This window comes from Hipposideros armiger, unplaced genomic scaffold, assembly GCF_001890085.2.
Source record: "Hipposideros armiger isolate ML-2016 unplaced genomic scaffold, ASM189008v1 scaffold_75, whole genome shotgun sequence".
Classification (NCBI taxonomy): domain Eukaryota; kingdom Metazoa; phylum Chordata; class Mammalia; order Chiroptera; family Hipposideridae; genus Hipposideros; species Hipposideros armiger.
In genome coordinates, this window is record NW_017731425.1 from 3830890 (window position 1) to 3847457 (window position 16568).

General features: G+C 40.1%; 1 protein-coding gene across 2 annotated transcripts in view; it reads left to right on the forward strand.

Moving 5' to 3' along the window:
• PITPNB (phosphatidylinositol transfer protein beta) overlaps window positions 1–16568 on the forward strand; it is a 65631-nt gene that overhangs the window by 13778 nt on the left and 35285 nt on the right. For both annotated transcript variants that reach the window (XM_019643209.1, XM_019643208.1), the window contains exons 4-7: window positions 6888–6979; window positions 7789–7796; window positions 8298–8372; window positions 10349–10432. In XM_019643209.1, coding sequence (XP_019498754.1) covers window positions 6888–6979; window positions 7789–7796; window positions 8298–8372; window positions 10349–10432 — 259 coding nt within the window. The remainder of the gene's footprint in view (window positions 1–6887; window positions 6980–7788; window positions 7797–8297; window positions 8373–10348; window positions 10433–16568) is intronic.

The following is a 16568-nucleotide window of genomic DNA, read 5'->3' on the forward strand; positions in this document are numbered from 1 at the left end:
ATCCAAACCGGGGCCCTGCTGCTTAGAGCTGGTATCCCAAGCCAGCTCTTAACCAACGCGCCACTCAGCCGGACCTGACCAGACCTTTTGTTGTTTGCTTTCTCTCCCTTCTTGGGGAAAATCAGGTTTCTTCTGTTTTGTTCCTCATCAGTAGTATGCCTTTACCATCTTCAGTCAGCCCTGGATAATGGAGAGTTCATAAAGCTTTGCCAACTCTAAAATTGTCTCTTTTCCAAAGGTGAAAACAGCAGAGGTTTTATTGAAAATCATTTTAGAGTTTCATGTGGTTCAAGTTAATAGCTCATTTTTATAAGCAAAAAGAGTCATCTGCCAGGAAATAAAGTTATGTTCAGGTTTAGAAATGTGTTTAAATCCCCTGAGAATGCAAAGACTATAAATGATTTACATTCAGAGAACACCTTTGAATGTAAGAAATTAATAAATAGCCTAATATAGTAATTCGTTCTTGAGTCGAGAATTAGCCATCAACACATAATTTTTTCTTTGTGTATATGTGGTTCTGAATCTTAACTGTTGCTCAGTTCAAAGTTTTCTAAATCAAGAGTGATCCCATTCTAGAAGACTGTCAGATATATTACTAACATACACTGTTTCCTCTTTATGGTATATACAGTGACCCTTGAACAACATGGGTTTGAACTGTGCGGGTCAACTTCCATGTGGAATGTTTTCAATAAATATACAGTTAGCCCTGTGTATCCATAGATTTTGCATCCATGAATTCAACCGACCACAGATGGAAAACAGTACTTTCGATTCGCTGTTGGGATTTCGTGAAACAGAGGACCTAGTGTATGCATTGTTTATGCCACTTTATATTAGGGAGTTAGCACCATGGATTTTGTTATCTCCCAGGTCCTGGAGCCAATCCCCTGTGGGAGGGATGACTATAAGTTTCAGGGAGTCCATTGAAACGTGAATTTTTGACTGGGGGTCAGCACCCCAAATCCCCCGCATTGTTGAAGGGTCAACTGAATTTCATTTCTCATTGCTGTTCTCCTTTTTGTCATGTGAAAATACTTTTTTTCTATTTTTGTTTTTTATAATTTTCCAAAGCAGCATACTGTTATAGCTCCTGGAAGTTTGACAATTTCTATCTGGTTATTTTTTTTCCCCACAAATCAGGGAATTTTAAGTTGTAATTTCTCTCTTTATCTCTCCATGTATTCTTTCTTCCATCTCCATAGCCACTACATTAAAGCAATTTACCGTTATCTCTTTCTTGAACTTCTCCAGTTGCCTATACACTGGTCTCTTGCCATCCATTCTTTTTGTAAATAATGCTGCTGTGAACATTTTTATACAAGTTTCTGTGTGTATGTTTTCATTTCTCTTGGTTTTATATACTTGGTTTTATAAGGAATGCCAAAAAAATGTATACACATTTTAAGAGACACACCTGTGCATTACTTTTCGAAGTTGAATTGAATTACGGTAGCCATGTGTAGTATGATGGTCGCTCAAAAGATGGCGTTAATCAATTGAATGCTAGTGTCACCATGTGACAGGCAGGACAGGTCAAATAAAATGACCGAAGCATGGTTGTCATTGCACTTCCACCAAGACAAAGCTTAACTCTATGAGAATTTGCCAGGACAGTGGATAGGACCAAGAGGTGCGGTTGAGTTTCCCCCATGTTCTCCTGACTTAACACCCCTTGACTTCTACCTATGGGGGACCTTAAAGGAGTGTAGTGTACTGTAGAAAATGGGCTACTCTGGCGGTACTTAGGGAAGAAATTGAAACATTGTTCAAACAGGAGTTCACCATAATCAGAAGTGTCTGGACGCTGATGGTAACCACTGTGAGCACCTCTTGTAATGGCAGAAGTCAAACGTGACTTGTATTCATCTTTTGTTACCGGTATATATTGAGTATTACAATTTTAATACAGTTTTTTTCTTTTCTTAAAATGTGTATATATTTTTTGATACCCTCTGTCTATAAAAATACTTACAGTCAGAATTGCTGGGCCATATGCTAGCTCATGTTTGAAGACCTGCCAGACTTGTTTTCCAAAGTGACTGCACTATTTTATATGCCCACCAACAGGGTATGAATGCCCTACATCCTTGCCAATGCTTGTTCTTTTCTTGTGTTGTGTTCGTTAATTATTTGTAGTAGCCATTCTAATAGGTGAGAAGTGGTGTCTTATTGTGGTTTTGATTTACATTTCCCTGCTGATTAATGATATTGAGCTTGTTTTCGTATGCTTGTTGGTGATTTATAGATCTTTTGAGAAATATCTGTTCAAATCTTTCACCTAATTTTAATTGGGCTGCCCTTTTGTTGTAAGAGTTCTTTGTATATCCTAGATCTATCTAGTTCCCTATCAGATACATGATTTGCAAATTTTTTTGCTCATTCTGTGAGCTGTCATTTCACTTTCTTGGTAGTGCCCTTTGAAACTTAAAAAAGTTTATAATTTTGGGCCGGCCGAGTGGCTCAGCTGGTTAAGAGCTCGCTTGGGAACGCCAGCTCTGAGCAGCAGGGCCGCAGTTCGGATCCCACATTGAGGGCCAGTGACGCTGCGCCCTCTACAGCTAAGATGATGAACAACAGCGCAACCTGGAGCTGGGCTGCTGTGAGGCGCCGGCGCCGGCTGCAGTGGGCTGCCGTGAGCTACGTAAGTGGCTGGCAGCCAGCGTGAGTGCCCGGCAGCAGGCAAGAGCTGCTGTGAGCCGCCGTGAGCGGCTGACCACGGCCGACCAATGACCGGCGACCGATTGCCTCACCCAGGAAGAGCGCAATGATCATACCAACGTGGGCCAGTGAAGTGACGTCCTCCCCAACTAGACAGAAGAACAAAACAGCAATTTGTCTACCTGTCTGTTCCCCTTCTCCGATTCTCTGGCGCTGTTCCCCTCCCCCATTCCCCAATAAAATCTTTAAAAAAAAAAGTGTATAATTTTGATGAAGTCCAATTTACCTCTTTTTTCTTTTGTTATTTATGCTTTTCATGTCTTGTCTTCATTGCCCAACCCAATGTCACAAAAATTTACATCTATATTTCTTCTAAGAATTTTATAGTTTTAGCTCTTACATTTAGATCTTTAATTCATTGCTGTTAATCTTCCACACAAAGCCAGAATGATCTTAAAGCAGGCTGTTTTATCCCCCTTCTTAAAGCCTTCAGTAACATCATCATACAAAGAATAGAATCCAAACTTTGGCCTGTAAGATGGGCCCCTGTGAGCTGTCTGCCCCCTGCCCGCTTCACCATCCTCAACTTGTGTCTCTCTGTTCCTTGTTCACTACGGTCTAGCTGTGCTGGAGGCCTCACAGTGGCCCAAGCAGGTGATATCTTTTGCTCTTCTTGGACCTTTGCCCCATCTCTTCATGTGGCTGGCCTTCCTTATCCTCAGGTCACCACTGTAATGTCATTTCTCAGGGAGGCCTTCCTGAGCACGCTTGCCCCAGGTACTCACCGCCAGTGCGCTGTTCCTCAACTTCACTGCCTTTCAGGACAGGTCATTCTTTGCCTTTTGTTGTTGACCAGTGTTTTCTGTTTCCCTCGCTGGAAGGTGAGATCTGGGTGGAGATTGTCCTTGTTTGCACACTATTATTTACACATCTCTGGTACATTGGACACATAGTAAGTACTTGAGTGAATGAGGTGCCCTGTGGATTTTAGGTGTGTTTCAGTTGATTCAAAAATGAAAGTTGACTTGCTTTATTTTTATGTATGGCAAATTAATTTGGTCTTGAATTTCTTCTCTGTGTTTTTCTGCATTTTGATGTTTATCCACAGTAGGATGGAGAAGGATGGAAAAGTGGAATTTTGGACAGTTTAACTCATTTTGTTTATAAGTAGATAAAAAAATTTCATGGGAAAAGTACAGCTTAAAATCATTTACCAAGGTATTATTTATCTCAGAAACAGATTTTTTTTTTTAAAAAAAAGATTGCTCCTAGATGAAAGTTCAGTGTACATTATGGTCTTTCATTATCTATATTTTAAGCCATGTTAGCCCTTTGTTTTCCTGTATCACTGTGACAAAGTTATCTTACCGCAAAACAGACAGCTTCACAACCATTCAGCAATGTGGAGGTTAGATTTTAATATCTCCTCTCAAAACAATTGATAAAACACTTTGGTTAAATTTTCCCAGTTAAATGTTCTTTTTTATTTTTATTTTTTAAATTATTATTAGTTTCAGGTGTAAAAAACAATGCACTAGTTTCCCTTTTCACCCCTGGCAAAGTGACAATTAAATATTCTTAAATAACCTTCAGGTGTGGGGAGGGCTCTGCATTGGCAAAGACCTTTGTGCTCTTGGGCATTATGCTATGGCTAACTCTTAAACAGCTGAAATCTAGGTATGTTTACCTAGAGGTCAGAACTGTCATGAGTGTTGGTTCACCATGAGAACATCTCATGAGTAGTTTGAGAGAACGAAGAGGAATGTCTTTATTTTGTTTGTTTTTGAAGGCCTAGCTCCATTTTGTTAATTAAAGTGTCTTCCTAAGTGATACCAAGGTTGGAGAACAGTATTGTTAGGAATATATTAAAGTTGCCATTAGTGAAACTTCCTCTCCTGTAAAATAGAATTGAAATTGAATGTTATTCACTCCATTTATGCATTTTCCCCAAGTTTCATCGGTTACTTAGATTCATTCAGGACGGATGCCTTTGTTAATGTTCTCATGTTGAATGCAAAAAGCCAGTAAATTGGAAACAAAACTGGCTCCAAGGTTTGGTTGTTCCTTAATAAGTCAAAACATATAAGGAATTGTTGGGATTCACATAGTGGAAAAAAGCATCCTGAAAATAAGACTTAATAAGGTAGTTTGGGAGCAAGATGAAGAAATATTAAAGCTTTCTTGTAGATTTGGCTCTTGATGGCCTTCTTGATAGCCTTTCATGACTACCAATTTTCTTCTGTTTGGGTCAGTAAATTTTAGAACTTTTGATGAATATTAAGGTTTTTAGAATATGGGCACCCTAGAAATAAATAGGATAGTGTTAAAATATGTTTCTGAGCTAATACACAGCTACTTTTCTCCTGCCTTTTTCTAAGTTGACCAAAGAAAACATTGATAGGTGATCTTGTAGCTTGTATTTGGAAACAAATTATCCACGTATATTACATTATACCTTGATTACACCTCCCCCACATTTAAAGGGATTTTGGTTCCAGTTCTTCAGTAATGGAAGAAATAATTTCTATTGCTAGATATTGTTTGGCTTTCAGTGTGATAGTATTTTCAGTTATCCTGGTTTCTTGTTTTATACAACACCTCTTTGCATGAATCTTCCCAACGTTTGCAAAGAATGAGTGCTCAAAGAATTAGCCCTCCTTCATTACTATCTTTTAAGGATGTAAAGGTGCAGGTGAATCTTTTTATGCTTTTGGAATTGCGCTTGTACTGCCATATGTAATAGTCATACTTCAGTTTTTCTTTTCTAGTGATTTAATTTGCCATAGTAGTGGAAGCTCCAAATCATGTACCTGCTCTTATGTTCTGAGGAGACAACCAAAGGGCTGTCCACACGACCTCTTCTGTAACTGCACAGCTCTCTGGCTGGTATGGGGTTCCTTACATCTTGTCCCTGGTCAACTGCTAAGTCTGATGGGGCCAGAAGTCCATCCTGGGTCCCAGTTTCCCTTAGTTTGTTCTTTCTCTTAGTTAGGAAATTAAGCTGTGCTTCAGAGTTCTCAGAGAAGCAGCTCTGATACGGGAAAAAAATATATAATAGGGCTTGTAGTTACAGGATATAGTTTTGGCATGCAGTTATTGAGCCACTTAAATACTGATTGTGTGAAATAATTAATGCTTACCTCAATGTTATTGGGGGATTTAAATGAAGAAAGACATCTGAAAGTATCCAGCTCCATGTCAGCTTATAATTAAAAAGCTGTAACTACCATTTATTGAACTGTGCAATGTGCTAAACACATTACAGATATTATCTGGTTGAATCCTCTCAATAACTCTGCAGAGTAGGTCATGTGAACTCCATTCAACACATGAGGAGTTCAGGGAGCCCATTAATATGCCCATGGTCACCCATCTTCCAAGTGGTGATGTTGGGATTTGAATCCAATCTGTGAAAATCTTGTGCATGTAAAACTGCTTTTACATAATGAAATGATCATCAAAAATGGTTATTTCAGTTGAATTTCTTTGAAGACTGGTGAAACTGATTTATCCATTTGTTCATTAACTAGTTGTGTTTTCTATTTGTAACATGCATGTCTGTGCATATCTTTTGCCCATTTTATCTGTTGGGATCTTTCCTGATTATCTTAGAATTTGCACAAGCTCGTCATATATTATATATTTAACCCTTCTCTGACCATACTTACGCAGCAGGTGACATTCATCTTCCAAACTTAACATTTTACACTTGAATATGTTTTGGTATCTCATTTCTACACGAGTCCTTCACATTGTCACTTTTCTTTAGGTTTATTCTGTAGAATGTATTAAAAGACTTTTATTTAGGGACACTTCCTTATACTGAGGCTTGTTTTTTTAAATATTAAGAAACACAGTGTAGTGTAGTCTAGCTACATGACTGTATTGTATTATGTGCAGGTTGAATAGCTACAGTTAACTCTTAGATTTCACATGAGGGATGTAGATCTGGGGCCCATAACAAAGAATTGCTTCTGTTTTTTAAAAAAATGCTATTTATGGTTAATCATATTCTTAATCATTTTCTTATTTTCACATTACATTCATTTTCCACTTGATTACTTTGGGAATAAAAAGCTGTTGCTAACAGTCTTGGACATGAGCTCGTGAACTTAGAACATAATCACCTTTGATTAGAGTACTCTTTGACGTAGTCTGATAGATGCCAATAAAGAAGCTATGGTGCTATTGAAAATATATCTGATCTTTCTCTCCTCACCCAGCAAAGTTCCTGCATTTGTGAGAATGATTGCTCCCGAAGGCTCCTTGGTATTTCACGAGAAAGCCTGGAACGCGTACCCCTACTGTAGAACAAGTAAGCCTGGCTTCCAGCAGCCATTCCACCCTGAATGAGCAGAGGGACACACAGTGCCAATGCCTTTGACAAGGGGGACACCAAGCAGGGCTTTCTGTGGGTTCTCGGGTAGTCACTGCACACGTTGTGGCAGAAGAGAGGCTGCATTGGGCTCTTCCTCCCACACCTCTGTGAGGGGCATGGGTTCATTTCCAGATGACAGTCAGTGGAGGTCTTGCTGATGGCGGCATAGGCTGCAGGGGTGAGCAGATGAATGGAATACAGGCACACCTCATGTTACTGCATTTTACTTTATTGTACTTCATACTGCATTTTTTTACAAATTGAAGGCAAGACCCTCCACCAGTAAAGATTACAACTCACATTTTTGTGATACTCGCTTTATGAGGGTGGTGTGGAACTGAATCTGCAATATCTGAGGTATGCCTATGCAGAAACCTTAAAGAAAGGCCATCCACACTCAGAAGTGTCTTCTGGTGTAGTTTCAACAGTATTGCCATGTAATAGAGCAATATGGCAGACTTCGGAAACAGTTTTCTGTTGTTTGCTAAGTTAGTATTATAAGTGACATTTTTGCTTTTGTAACATTATTCCTTTTGCCATTGTTTTAAAATGAGATTACTGACTCCATAATCTAATGTACCTTATAGTGTGACTTGTGTAAAAACTGTTTTGCAGACAAACTAATGTTCTGTTTTCAGGTAGTTTAATCTTTTTGATATTAAATATTGTGACAGATTGTTTTGACTTCAATTAATATTCTGAAATCCCCCCCCCCTTTTATTGCCTACCTGTCCATTGCGCCTCAGTTGTAACGGTGAGTAAAACTTTTTGTGTCACTTGCTCTTCCATCTTTAAGCTGTGCTTTACATAGTAATTATTTTCAGCTATTCCTTGCTTTTTTATTAAAACTGCCCACTGCTGCATGGCTCCTTCTCTGTGCTGCTTCTGGCAGCCCACACTCCCACCCCATGTTCCCAGTGTTAATCGCTCTTTCTAAGCCTGTCTCAAAATCTCCCTGTTGATTTTATTTTGCTTTTGCTACTTCCTTTGAATGTCAGATTTGCTCACCAAACCTCACAGCTTCTTTAATATTAGCCCTGTATACTGCATGACAAGTAGGGTTGTTTAAATTATTTAAAAGGCAGGCAGCATTTGGGTTGCCTGACAAGTCTATAAAAATAGGTAGGTAATGAATCTTTGTCGCTTGAGGATCAGGCTTGTAGAGTCAAAGCATGGATGCTTATGCTGAGGACGGCTCCTGCAGACAAAGAACCAGTGAAAGATCACTGTCATTTTGCTGTTGTGTTTTCCACAGAATGAATATATGAAAGATGATTTCTTCATTAAAATTGAAACATGGCACAAACCAGACTTGGGAACATTAGAAAATGTAAGTTTCACCTCTGGGCTTTCAGTGCGGAAGCACCTGGAAATGAGAATACCGTAGTCCATTTTGTTATCACCAAAGTGATGCCACCTGCGTTAGACTAGCACCTGGCCACCCCTGGTGTGTCAGATTGCGGAGAAGCAAGCGAGCAACCAGAAACAATGGGCTTTCCCAGTTAATCCTCTTGCCTTGGTGTGTGAGTAGACTTTGGTGAGGTTGCTTTTTTTTTTTAAGATTTAATTGGGGGAGGGGAACAGACAAGATGTTGTCCTTCAATCTTAGTTGTGGAGGGCGCAGCTAGCGCAGCTCTAAGTCCAGTGACGCCACTCAGCTCAAGGTGTCGAGTTCAGTCTTTAGTTGCGGGTGGGCAGAGCCCACTATCTTGAACAGGCAACCTTGTTGTTAGGAGCACGTGCTCTCAGCAGCTGAGCCTGCCACATGTTGGCAGCTCAGCGGCAGCTCAGCTCCAGTGCAGCCCACTGGCCCATGTGGGAATTGAACTGGCGACCCTGTTGCTCAGAGCTCGTACTCTTGAGCAAGCTCTTAACTAACTCGGTCGGCCAAGGTTGCCTTTATTTTTAATCAGCAACTCTTTCTCTGGGACAGGGAGAGCACAGATTAACAAAATTCACAGATAATCCCCAAACCAGTTTTAGTCATTTAATTTTAGATTTCTTTCATCTTTTTGTCTCTATTTGCCAGAGCTGCTCTCTGTAGCAAAACTGGTTGCTTTAATTTTCACCTTCATTCCACGTAGTTGGGATGTAGGTTGATGTCAGAGATATGGCCAAAAGGCAGGAAAGAGAAGGTACTTGGAATAATTTACCAAAATGTTGACAAGCTCTTGATTTTTACAAGTTGGTGCACATTTATCCCTAAAATAAATTTCAAGAAAATCAGTTAGGACTCAATGTAATCATTAACTTTTGGTAAGCTTGAGGGGGAACATGGGAGGGCATCTAGTATATAGGTTGATGCTCTTGGCCCAGTGGTTCTCAAAAGTATGGCCCTTGGACCAGCAGCAGCATCTGTGAACTTGTTAGAAATGCAAATTCTCAAGCCCCACCCCATACCTACTGAATTAGAACTTCTGGGGATGGGGCCCAGCAATCTGTTTTCTGGTGTGCATTTGAGAACTGTTCCAACCTTACACTTAAATAGGAGAGTAAGTTAATGGTAATTGTGGTCGATTCTGTCCTTACTATGTTTTTATGCTATTGATGCCAATTAGTAGAACTTTTGGATTATAATTTATAGTACATATTTTGACTTGAGGTTTTCTTCCAGGTGATCATTTGATATTTCATGTTGTTTTTTTCATAGTAACTCTAAAGTTTAGAGTAATTGAGATGATTTAGTATGCTTTAGTCTGTGTATGATTTAGTCTACTATTTTCAGCTTTGAAATGGGTATATCTTTGGCAGTTTTAAAACAATTTTAATTGGTTCATAGATGGAGTTTCAAAAATAAATGATGGAACAACATGAAGCATAGAGAAGTTGACATCATACTGAAACTGAATAGCTTTAGGATAATCAGATTCAGGAGATGTTTAAGACCATGCAGTGCAGCTTCTTGCAATCTAATTATAATGTCACTTTATGTTTGTCTGGAATTTGGAGGCTACAAGGACTTTGTCATGTATCATTTGGGTTAAACATGGGTCAGATACATTATGTTAAATAAATCATCTTTAAGGACTACCAGAAAATAATGCTGACAGATTTCTGTGAATTTGGAAGCGTCCTCACCCCCACCTATCTCCTTATTATTTTAGGGTTTCAGGGGGGTAACAAAAGATTTCTAGATTGCTCTAAGCTTCAGACAGCTAATTTAATGAAATAGCAATTTGGATTTTTTAGTCCTCATAATGAACTCTGAGAGACTCAAGGTAAACATTATGTTTATGTAAGTGTAAAAGTTTTGCCTAGCAATAATAGTCTACAGTTTGTTATGTTTCGCTTTTCTTTCACTTACAGGTACACGGTTTAGATCCAAACACATGGAAAACTGTTGAAATTGTCCACATAGATATTGCAGATCGAAGTCAAGTTGAACCAGCAGTAAGTACTATGTACTGTTCGATGACATTTTAACCCGTTGCCTCTTACATCTAAAAATTATTTTATTTCTTTCTTGTATGGCCTACATTTCTACAGTGAAATGAGCCTGGAGCTTGGGTCTGGGTCTGTGTCTGTGCAGCAAAGACCAAAGAATAGAAGAGAAGGTGATTTGCTTTTTGTGTGATTTTTACCTTTGCACAAGTGATCCCTTTAAGAAACCTCAGTGTACCTGAGATATATAGAGGTTTTAGAGGTTTATTTTCATTGGGGGAAAAACAGTATTTTACAAAATAGTTCTCCTTTGAGCTTCTTTAAATAATGTGGTTCCTTTGTACTTTTAAAGTGTGATTAAGAAAGCAAAAATTTACATACAAATTTTCAGTTATTCAGGTTGGCCTAAAGTTGTCATTTGTGGAAAATGGTTGGTTGATGGCAGAACATCTTAATTTAAAGGTTTCTTTCTATTTTGATTCTTACTAAATGTAAATATTTGTACTCTAGGCTTTTGACTTAATAAAAAAGGTTTTTTCCCAAGAGCGTAAAAACCTTTATTTCACCACTCCCCCATTCCACCCCCACCCCCACCCCCTGCCCCAAATAAGACCCTTGTATTACTTTGCCACAGTTTGTAAATATTAACTCAGTTCTTGTAGTATGCTGGGTGCTATTTTGGTTTTGCACGGCACAGCTGTGGACTTTTTGCTTGTTAAGACAACCAGCGACCCACTGGCTGCTAGTTTAGAGAGCTAAAGCTTTGGGATAAGTGTGACACCCCTTGTTTTGTCCTGGTAATACACAACGTGTTCAGTTAGCATTTCATCCCATAACCTTTCCATTTCATTTTTGGTGTTTCTTCCCTGAACTTGAGCATTGTGGTAAGCTGAACAGAAATAACCCACACACTAAATATATTACTTTGCTGTTGAAATTTAAATGTAAACCTAAAACAAAGGCCCCCAACCTTTTCTCAGAAATCACTGGGGTTGGGACTGCCAGCGGTGACCGTGACCCTCTGTTATGCTGGGTCCTGTTCTGCTGGGGCCCCTTCCTGATTAGAAGTGTGAGTACTGAGTAGGAACACTTGTTATAGAAGTTTTTAAATTTTATGCTATGATTTGAAGTTATTTCAATTTTAGGGCTATTTCTGCCTTTGAAATTATATAGGACTTTTTTTTTTTAATCCTCAGAAGTGAAATGAACTGTTTAAAAAACAATATTCAAATGTCTGTATTCCCCTTTGATTCATCTTGGTATCTTTTCCAGCCATGATTTACTGTGTGTGCAAGAATGGTGGTAGGAAGAAAAATCATTGGGAGTGAGAGATGAGTGAGTCGATGAATGGCTAGGTCAGGGTATCTTACATGCCTGGAGCAGCAGGTCACAAGATAATAACAAGCAGCAGCATGGCGCACTGGGGTTGGGTTCCGGGGAAGGCATTCAGGTTACATTGTCAGTTGAAAAAGTTGTGCTGGCCCAACAAAATGGTCCAGCCTTGTGGTTCATAGGTTTGCATTTCATGTTGTTCTTCAGCAGACAAGGCACCTTTGGTTTTGCTGAGTAGTTCTTTGTTGTTGTTCTGAGGCTCAAATGGGCTCTCAGTCAGTGTTTGCAGGCACTGATGCAAGTTGTAAGAACAGTTAAAGCAGATTGTGAAGAACCCATTCCTTCCACCCAGCATAACCTTCAAAGAGGAGAGAAGGCATGCGTCTGGCATGAGAGCAGCACTTGAGATAGGTGCTTCAGGTGGAGTATTGCACATGCAAAGGCTGAGCAGGTGGTTCTCCGTTGTGGAATGATGTTTAGGGAGGATAGATAGTGAAAGAGAGAATGGACTGGGCCCAAATGAAGAGGAGGGGTGTGCATTTTGAGTCCATGGAGCTATGACTAAGAACAGACATTCTGAAAAGATTGGCTTCAAGATTCAAGTTCCGAGGTTCTGCCACCTGTTGGCTCTTCTCCTTGGACAGGTTACTTAACTTTTTCTGTGCCTGTTTCATCTTGTGTAAAAGGTTGCTCATCATCTTACAGGATTAAATGTGAGTACTTAGAGCAGTGCCTCGTTTAATAAATGTTTGCCATTATTGTCATTATTATTAGCTGCAGTTGGGTAGGAATTCTGAGACTATGTTCACACCAAACATTGTTAGGGGAGTGAATAAGTGTTTAAATATGTATGTGTGGTTTTGTTTTTCAGTGTTCTTAGCTCCTGTTTTCCAAGTTATATTTTTAGAGATTAGTAAGATACAATTTTTTTTAAGTTTATTGGATTCATAGTACCTTTTTTATTGTGATAAAATACACGTCACATAAAATCAGATCTACCATTTTTAAATGTAGAATTCAGTGGCTTTTAGTACATTCACAGTGTTGTACAACCATCACCACCATCTAGTTCTAGAACATTTTCATCATCCCAAACGGACACCCCAGACCCATTAACAGTCACTCCCTCCTGTTCCCTCTCCCCAATCTTTGGGTGTTACTAATCTGTTTTTCTCTGGATTTACCTGTTCTGGATATTTCATATAAATGGAACCATAACAATATGTGGCCTTCTCTGTCTGGCTTCTTTTACTTTAGCATGTTTTCAAGGTTCATCCACATTGTTGTATGTGTCATTACTTCATTCCTTTTTTTTTTGTCTGGATAAATAGTCCAGTGTATGGATATACCATGTTTTATATATCATTTCATCTGTTGATGGACATTTGGGTTGTTTCCATCTTTTGGCTATGGTGAATAGTGCTGCTGTGAATATTTGTGTACACAGTAGCTTTTTGTTTGTTTTCCCAGTTGTGGATACTGAAAGTACAACTGATGCCATGTGGGAATTCTCAGATGTTTTGATAGTAAAAAAGGAACCCCAACATGCACATTTTCTGCTATAAAAGGGGAGAGGAACTCCTTGTGGAGGGAGGCTCTGGTGCCCTTGGCAGATTTTAAGCTTGGGGGTGAGGAGCAAAGCATTGAGGTGCCTGAGGGTGTGCAAAGGCAGAGCTGGGTGTGTGGATGGGGGAGAGTTGTAGGGCCTGGCACCCATTCCAGCAAGGAGGGGAAGACACTTAGTGGGCCAGGGACTCTGGGTCTGCCGTTTTCTTCTGCACATCCTCATCCGCTCACTGCTGGCACAGAGTTGCCCTGATACTCCCTTCCGGCTCCACCCCTTCTACTTGGCCATGACTAGTTAATGGTTAATGTTTGTTTTAGGATTCGCTCCTATTGCAAATACCTGGACCACCTGGCCATCCCTACTTTTTACCAGACCCAGTTTGCTTTTTTGTTGAGCTAATTTGTTCATTTGATTCCGCTCTTTTATGTTCCTTGAAAATTCTAGTCCCAGGGTGTTGGGGAAAGGAAGACTGTATTTCCAATTTCAAAGTGGCAGTGTTGTCATAGCAATCAACAGGTACCAAGTAGCTGCTGAGTCTGTGCTGCGCATAGCCCTGCTGTAGCTATCCAAGGTTGGTCTAGTACCACCTTCGAGAGGCTTCCAGTCTGGGCGACACAAGCCCAATACAGTGAAATAGTTAACAAATGGCAGAGGCTTAATCAAGAGACAGAGCACTGCAGGATTTCAGAGGGAAAAAAACCAAACTACCGGGGGTGCCAAAAAAATGTGTACAAATGACTTGTATTCATCTTTTGTTTTCAGTATATATTGAGTATTACAATTTTAATACAGTTTTTTCCTTTCTTAAAGTGTGTATACATTTTTTCGGCACCCTCTGTATATATGAGGATAAAAATTTGGGAAGACTGAATGGCAGAGTCATGTGGCATGAGAGTGAGCAGGATTTCGATGGGGGGAGCAGTTCATCCCCACGTTCATTTCACTCTTCCCTCTTACCCTCATTCTCTGACATATTATAAATTTGTTTTTCTCTCTCCCTTCCAAACAGAAATTGAGCCTCAGAGGGAAGAATCTTTGTACTGTTAACCATTGTCTGCCCAGCTCCTAGGATAGCGCCTGAGATGTAGTAGGTGGTACTCGTGAATGTGTTAAATCAGTGAGTGAATTGTAGGCAAACAGAATAGAAGTGAAGGTACACGTGCATTATCCAGCACTGAAGGAGAGGCTGGAACAGTTTTTAGAGTTGAAGGGAACCTGGCTTCCTAGGCCCTGGTTGCTTTCACACTGCTTTGCGTAATCCCGAGTTTCTTGGAGCCCACTCAGGCTGTCAGCCTAGAGTGACTGAAACACGGGGCTAAGGAATTCCCTGTGTCCCCTCCCAGCATAGTTCTGCTTGTCTGACATTAGTCTTCACCAGAAGATATACTTTGAACACGCAGTTTTGCAGCTACAGAAAATTTGGTTTCAGGGCTAAATGCTCTGTTTTACAAGTGAGGAAACTGAAACCCAGGTAAACTAGTTTTTCTCAAGATCATTTGGCTGATGTCAGAAGTGGGAATTCTCTCAATCCAGTGTCCTTTCCCCTGACTCTTGGTTCCTTTAAAGCAAAGGCGCTGCTTTGTCACTCTCTGAGCTGCCACTTGAACACTGTCTTCCTCTCCTCAGTTGGTCTGCCAACTGACCACATCCTGGGCTTTTCTGTCCTGGCGCACTGCTTGTTCTGGCCTCCCTTCTGGGACTCCTTCCTCTCTCTCCAAAACCTGTGTCCTGCAGGATCTTTGTCAGATTCTTCTTCCTTCAGGACTCCTGTTGGAAACAGTTTTCCCCTCTGCTGAATTTCAGCTCTTTTCATTGATGTGCCTTCGTTCTCGATGTTCAGGAACCCATCCCCCCTCACAGAGTGGGTACTTTATAAATATTTGTTGAATGGTGAGCTTGAGGTTAATGATGAAGCTAACCTAAGTGAGTCAAGAATTTGTATAAAATCAGTTGAAAGTCAATTTGGTAACATCTGGGTTGGCAAGGGGTGAGGAAACAGGCACTCACATAATTGTCTGAGGGAGTATAAGTCGGTACAACTTGTGTAACAGAATTATAAATGTGTGTGCCCTTGGACCCAGCACAATTCCACTTCTAGGAATTGATCCTGTTCAGAACGAAGTGACAAATGTATTAGCATAAGCTTGGAAACAGTCTGAAGTCTGTATGTTTCTTCATCAATGGGGAACTGATTGAACACATGGTTTATCTGTATGATGGAGTTCAGGGCAGCCATTAAAAGGGAGTGAGCTCTGTTTGTTCTGATAACGGAATCCTTTCCAAGGGAATGCGGGAGAAAAAGATAAAGAAGAATGTGTATGCTATGCTTCCTTCTGTAATATTGTAAAAGGGAGAAAAATATTTCTATTTGCACTTACTTATGCATAGACGGCCAAGAAGACTGAGTAAGACAGTAGTAACAGTGATTTCTTCACAAACGGGGAGCTAGATGGCTGGGGAACAGGGTGGAAGAGTTGAGATCCAACTGATGTGTGCAGTGGATCAGAGGGCTGTCCCCCTCTCACTGTGTCAGTTTTCTATTGCCGCATGACAATTCACCACAAATCTAGTGGCCATGTAATGTAACCTAATCAAAGGAATGAGAGCCATCACCTCTGCCATGTTGGTTAGAAGCTCCTCATAGGTTCCATCTGTACTCAGGGAAGGCAATTATACAAGATTGTGACTCATTGCAGGGGGTGGGGGAGGTCATATTAGGGCATGTTTGCCATACCATCAGTCACTATTTAGTACCTGAAACTTGCTTTTCAAGGATTAGAGCGACACCAGAATTGGGAACTTTGTAACTGTCAATGGGCCACCAAGGTGGGATTTCAATAGGAAGGCCTTCTGGAGGTGTGGGGATCTCTCAGAGTTCAGACTCTGGCACTCCTGCAGGTTTCAGTCTCAGTCTGACTTAGCTCATTGATTTTCATTGTTTTTCATGAACTCGGGTTTTTCTTGTATGAGCTCATTTTTCTAAAAACTTCTTAAATGGTTGAATTTCTTTCCTTCATATTACTTGCTTTTAAAGAAATAAAAATAGTTAATTAGTAACTTTGAGAGGATAAGTAGCCAAGTCTCCTCCTAAATCGGGACAAAGGTGAAGTAGTTGGTAATTCAAGAAACCCTAGAAGTTGGAAGTAAAGCTTGAATCTTGACTCCACCTGGTGGGGGTTTTCAGTCACTGCAGGTGATTGAATACAAACAGCCCTAAACATTTTAATTCAGGAGTGACTGTTGATT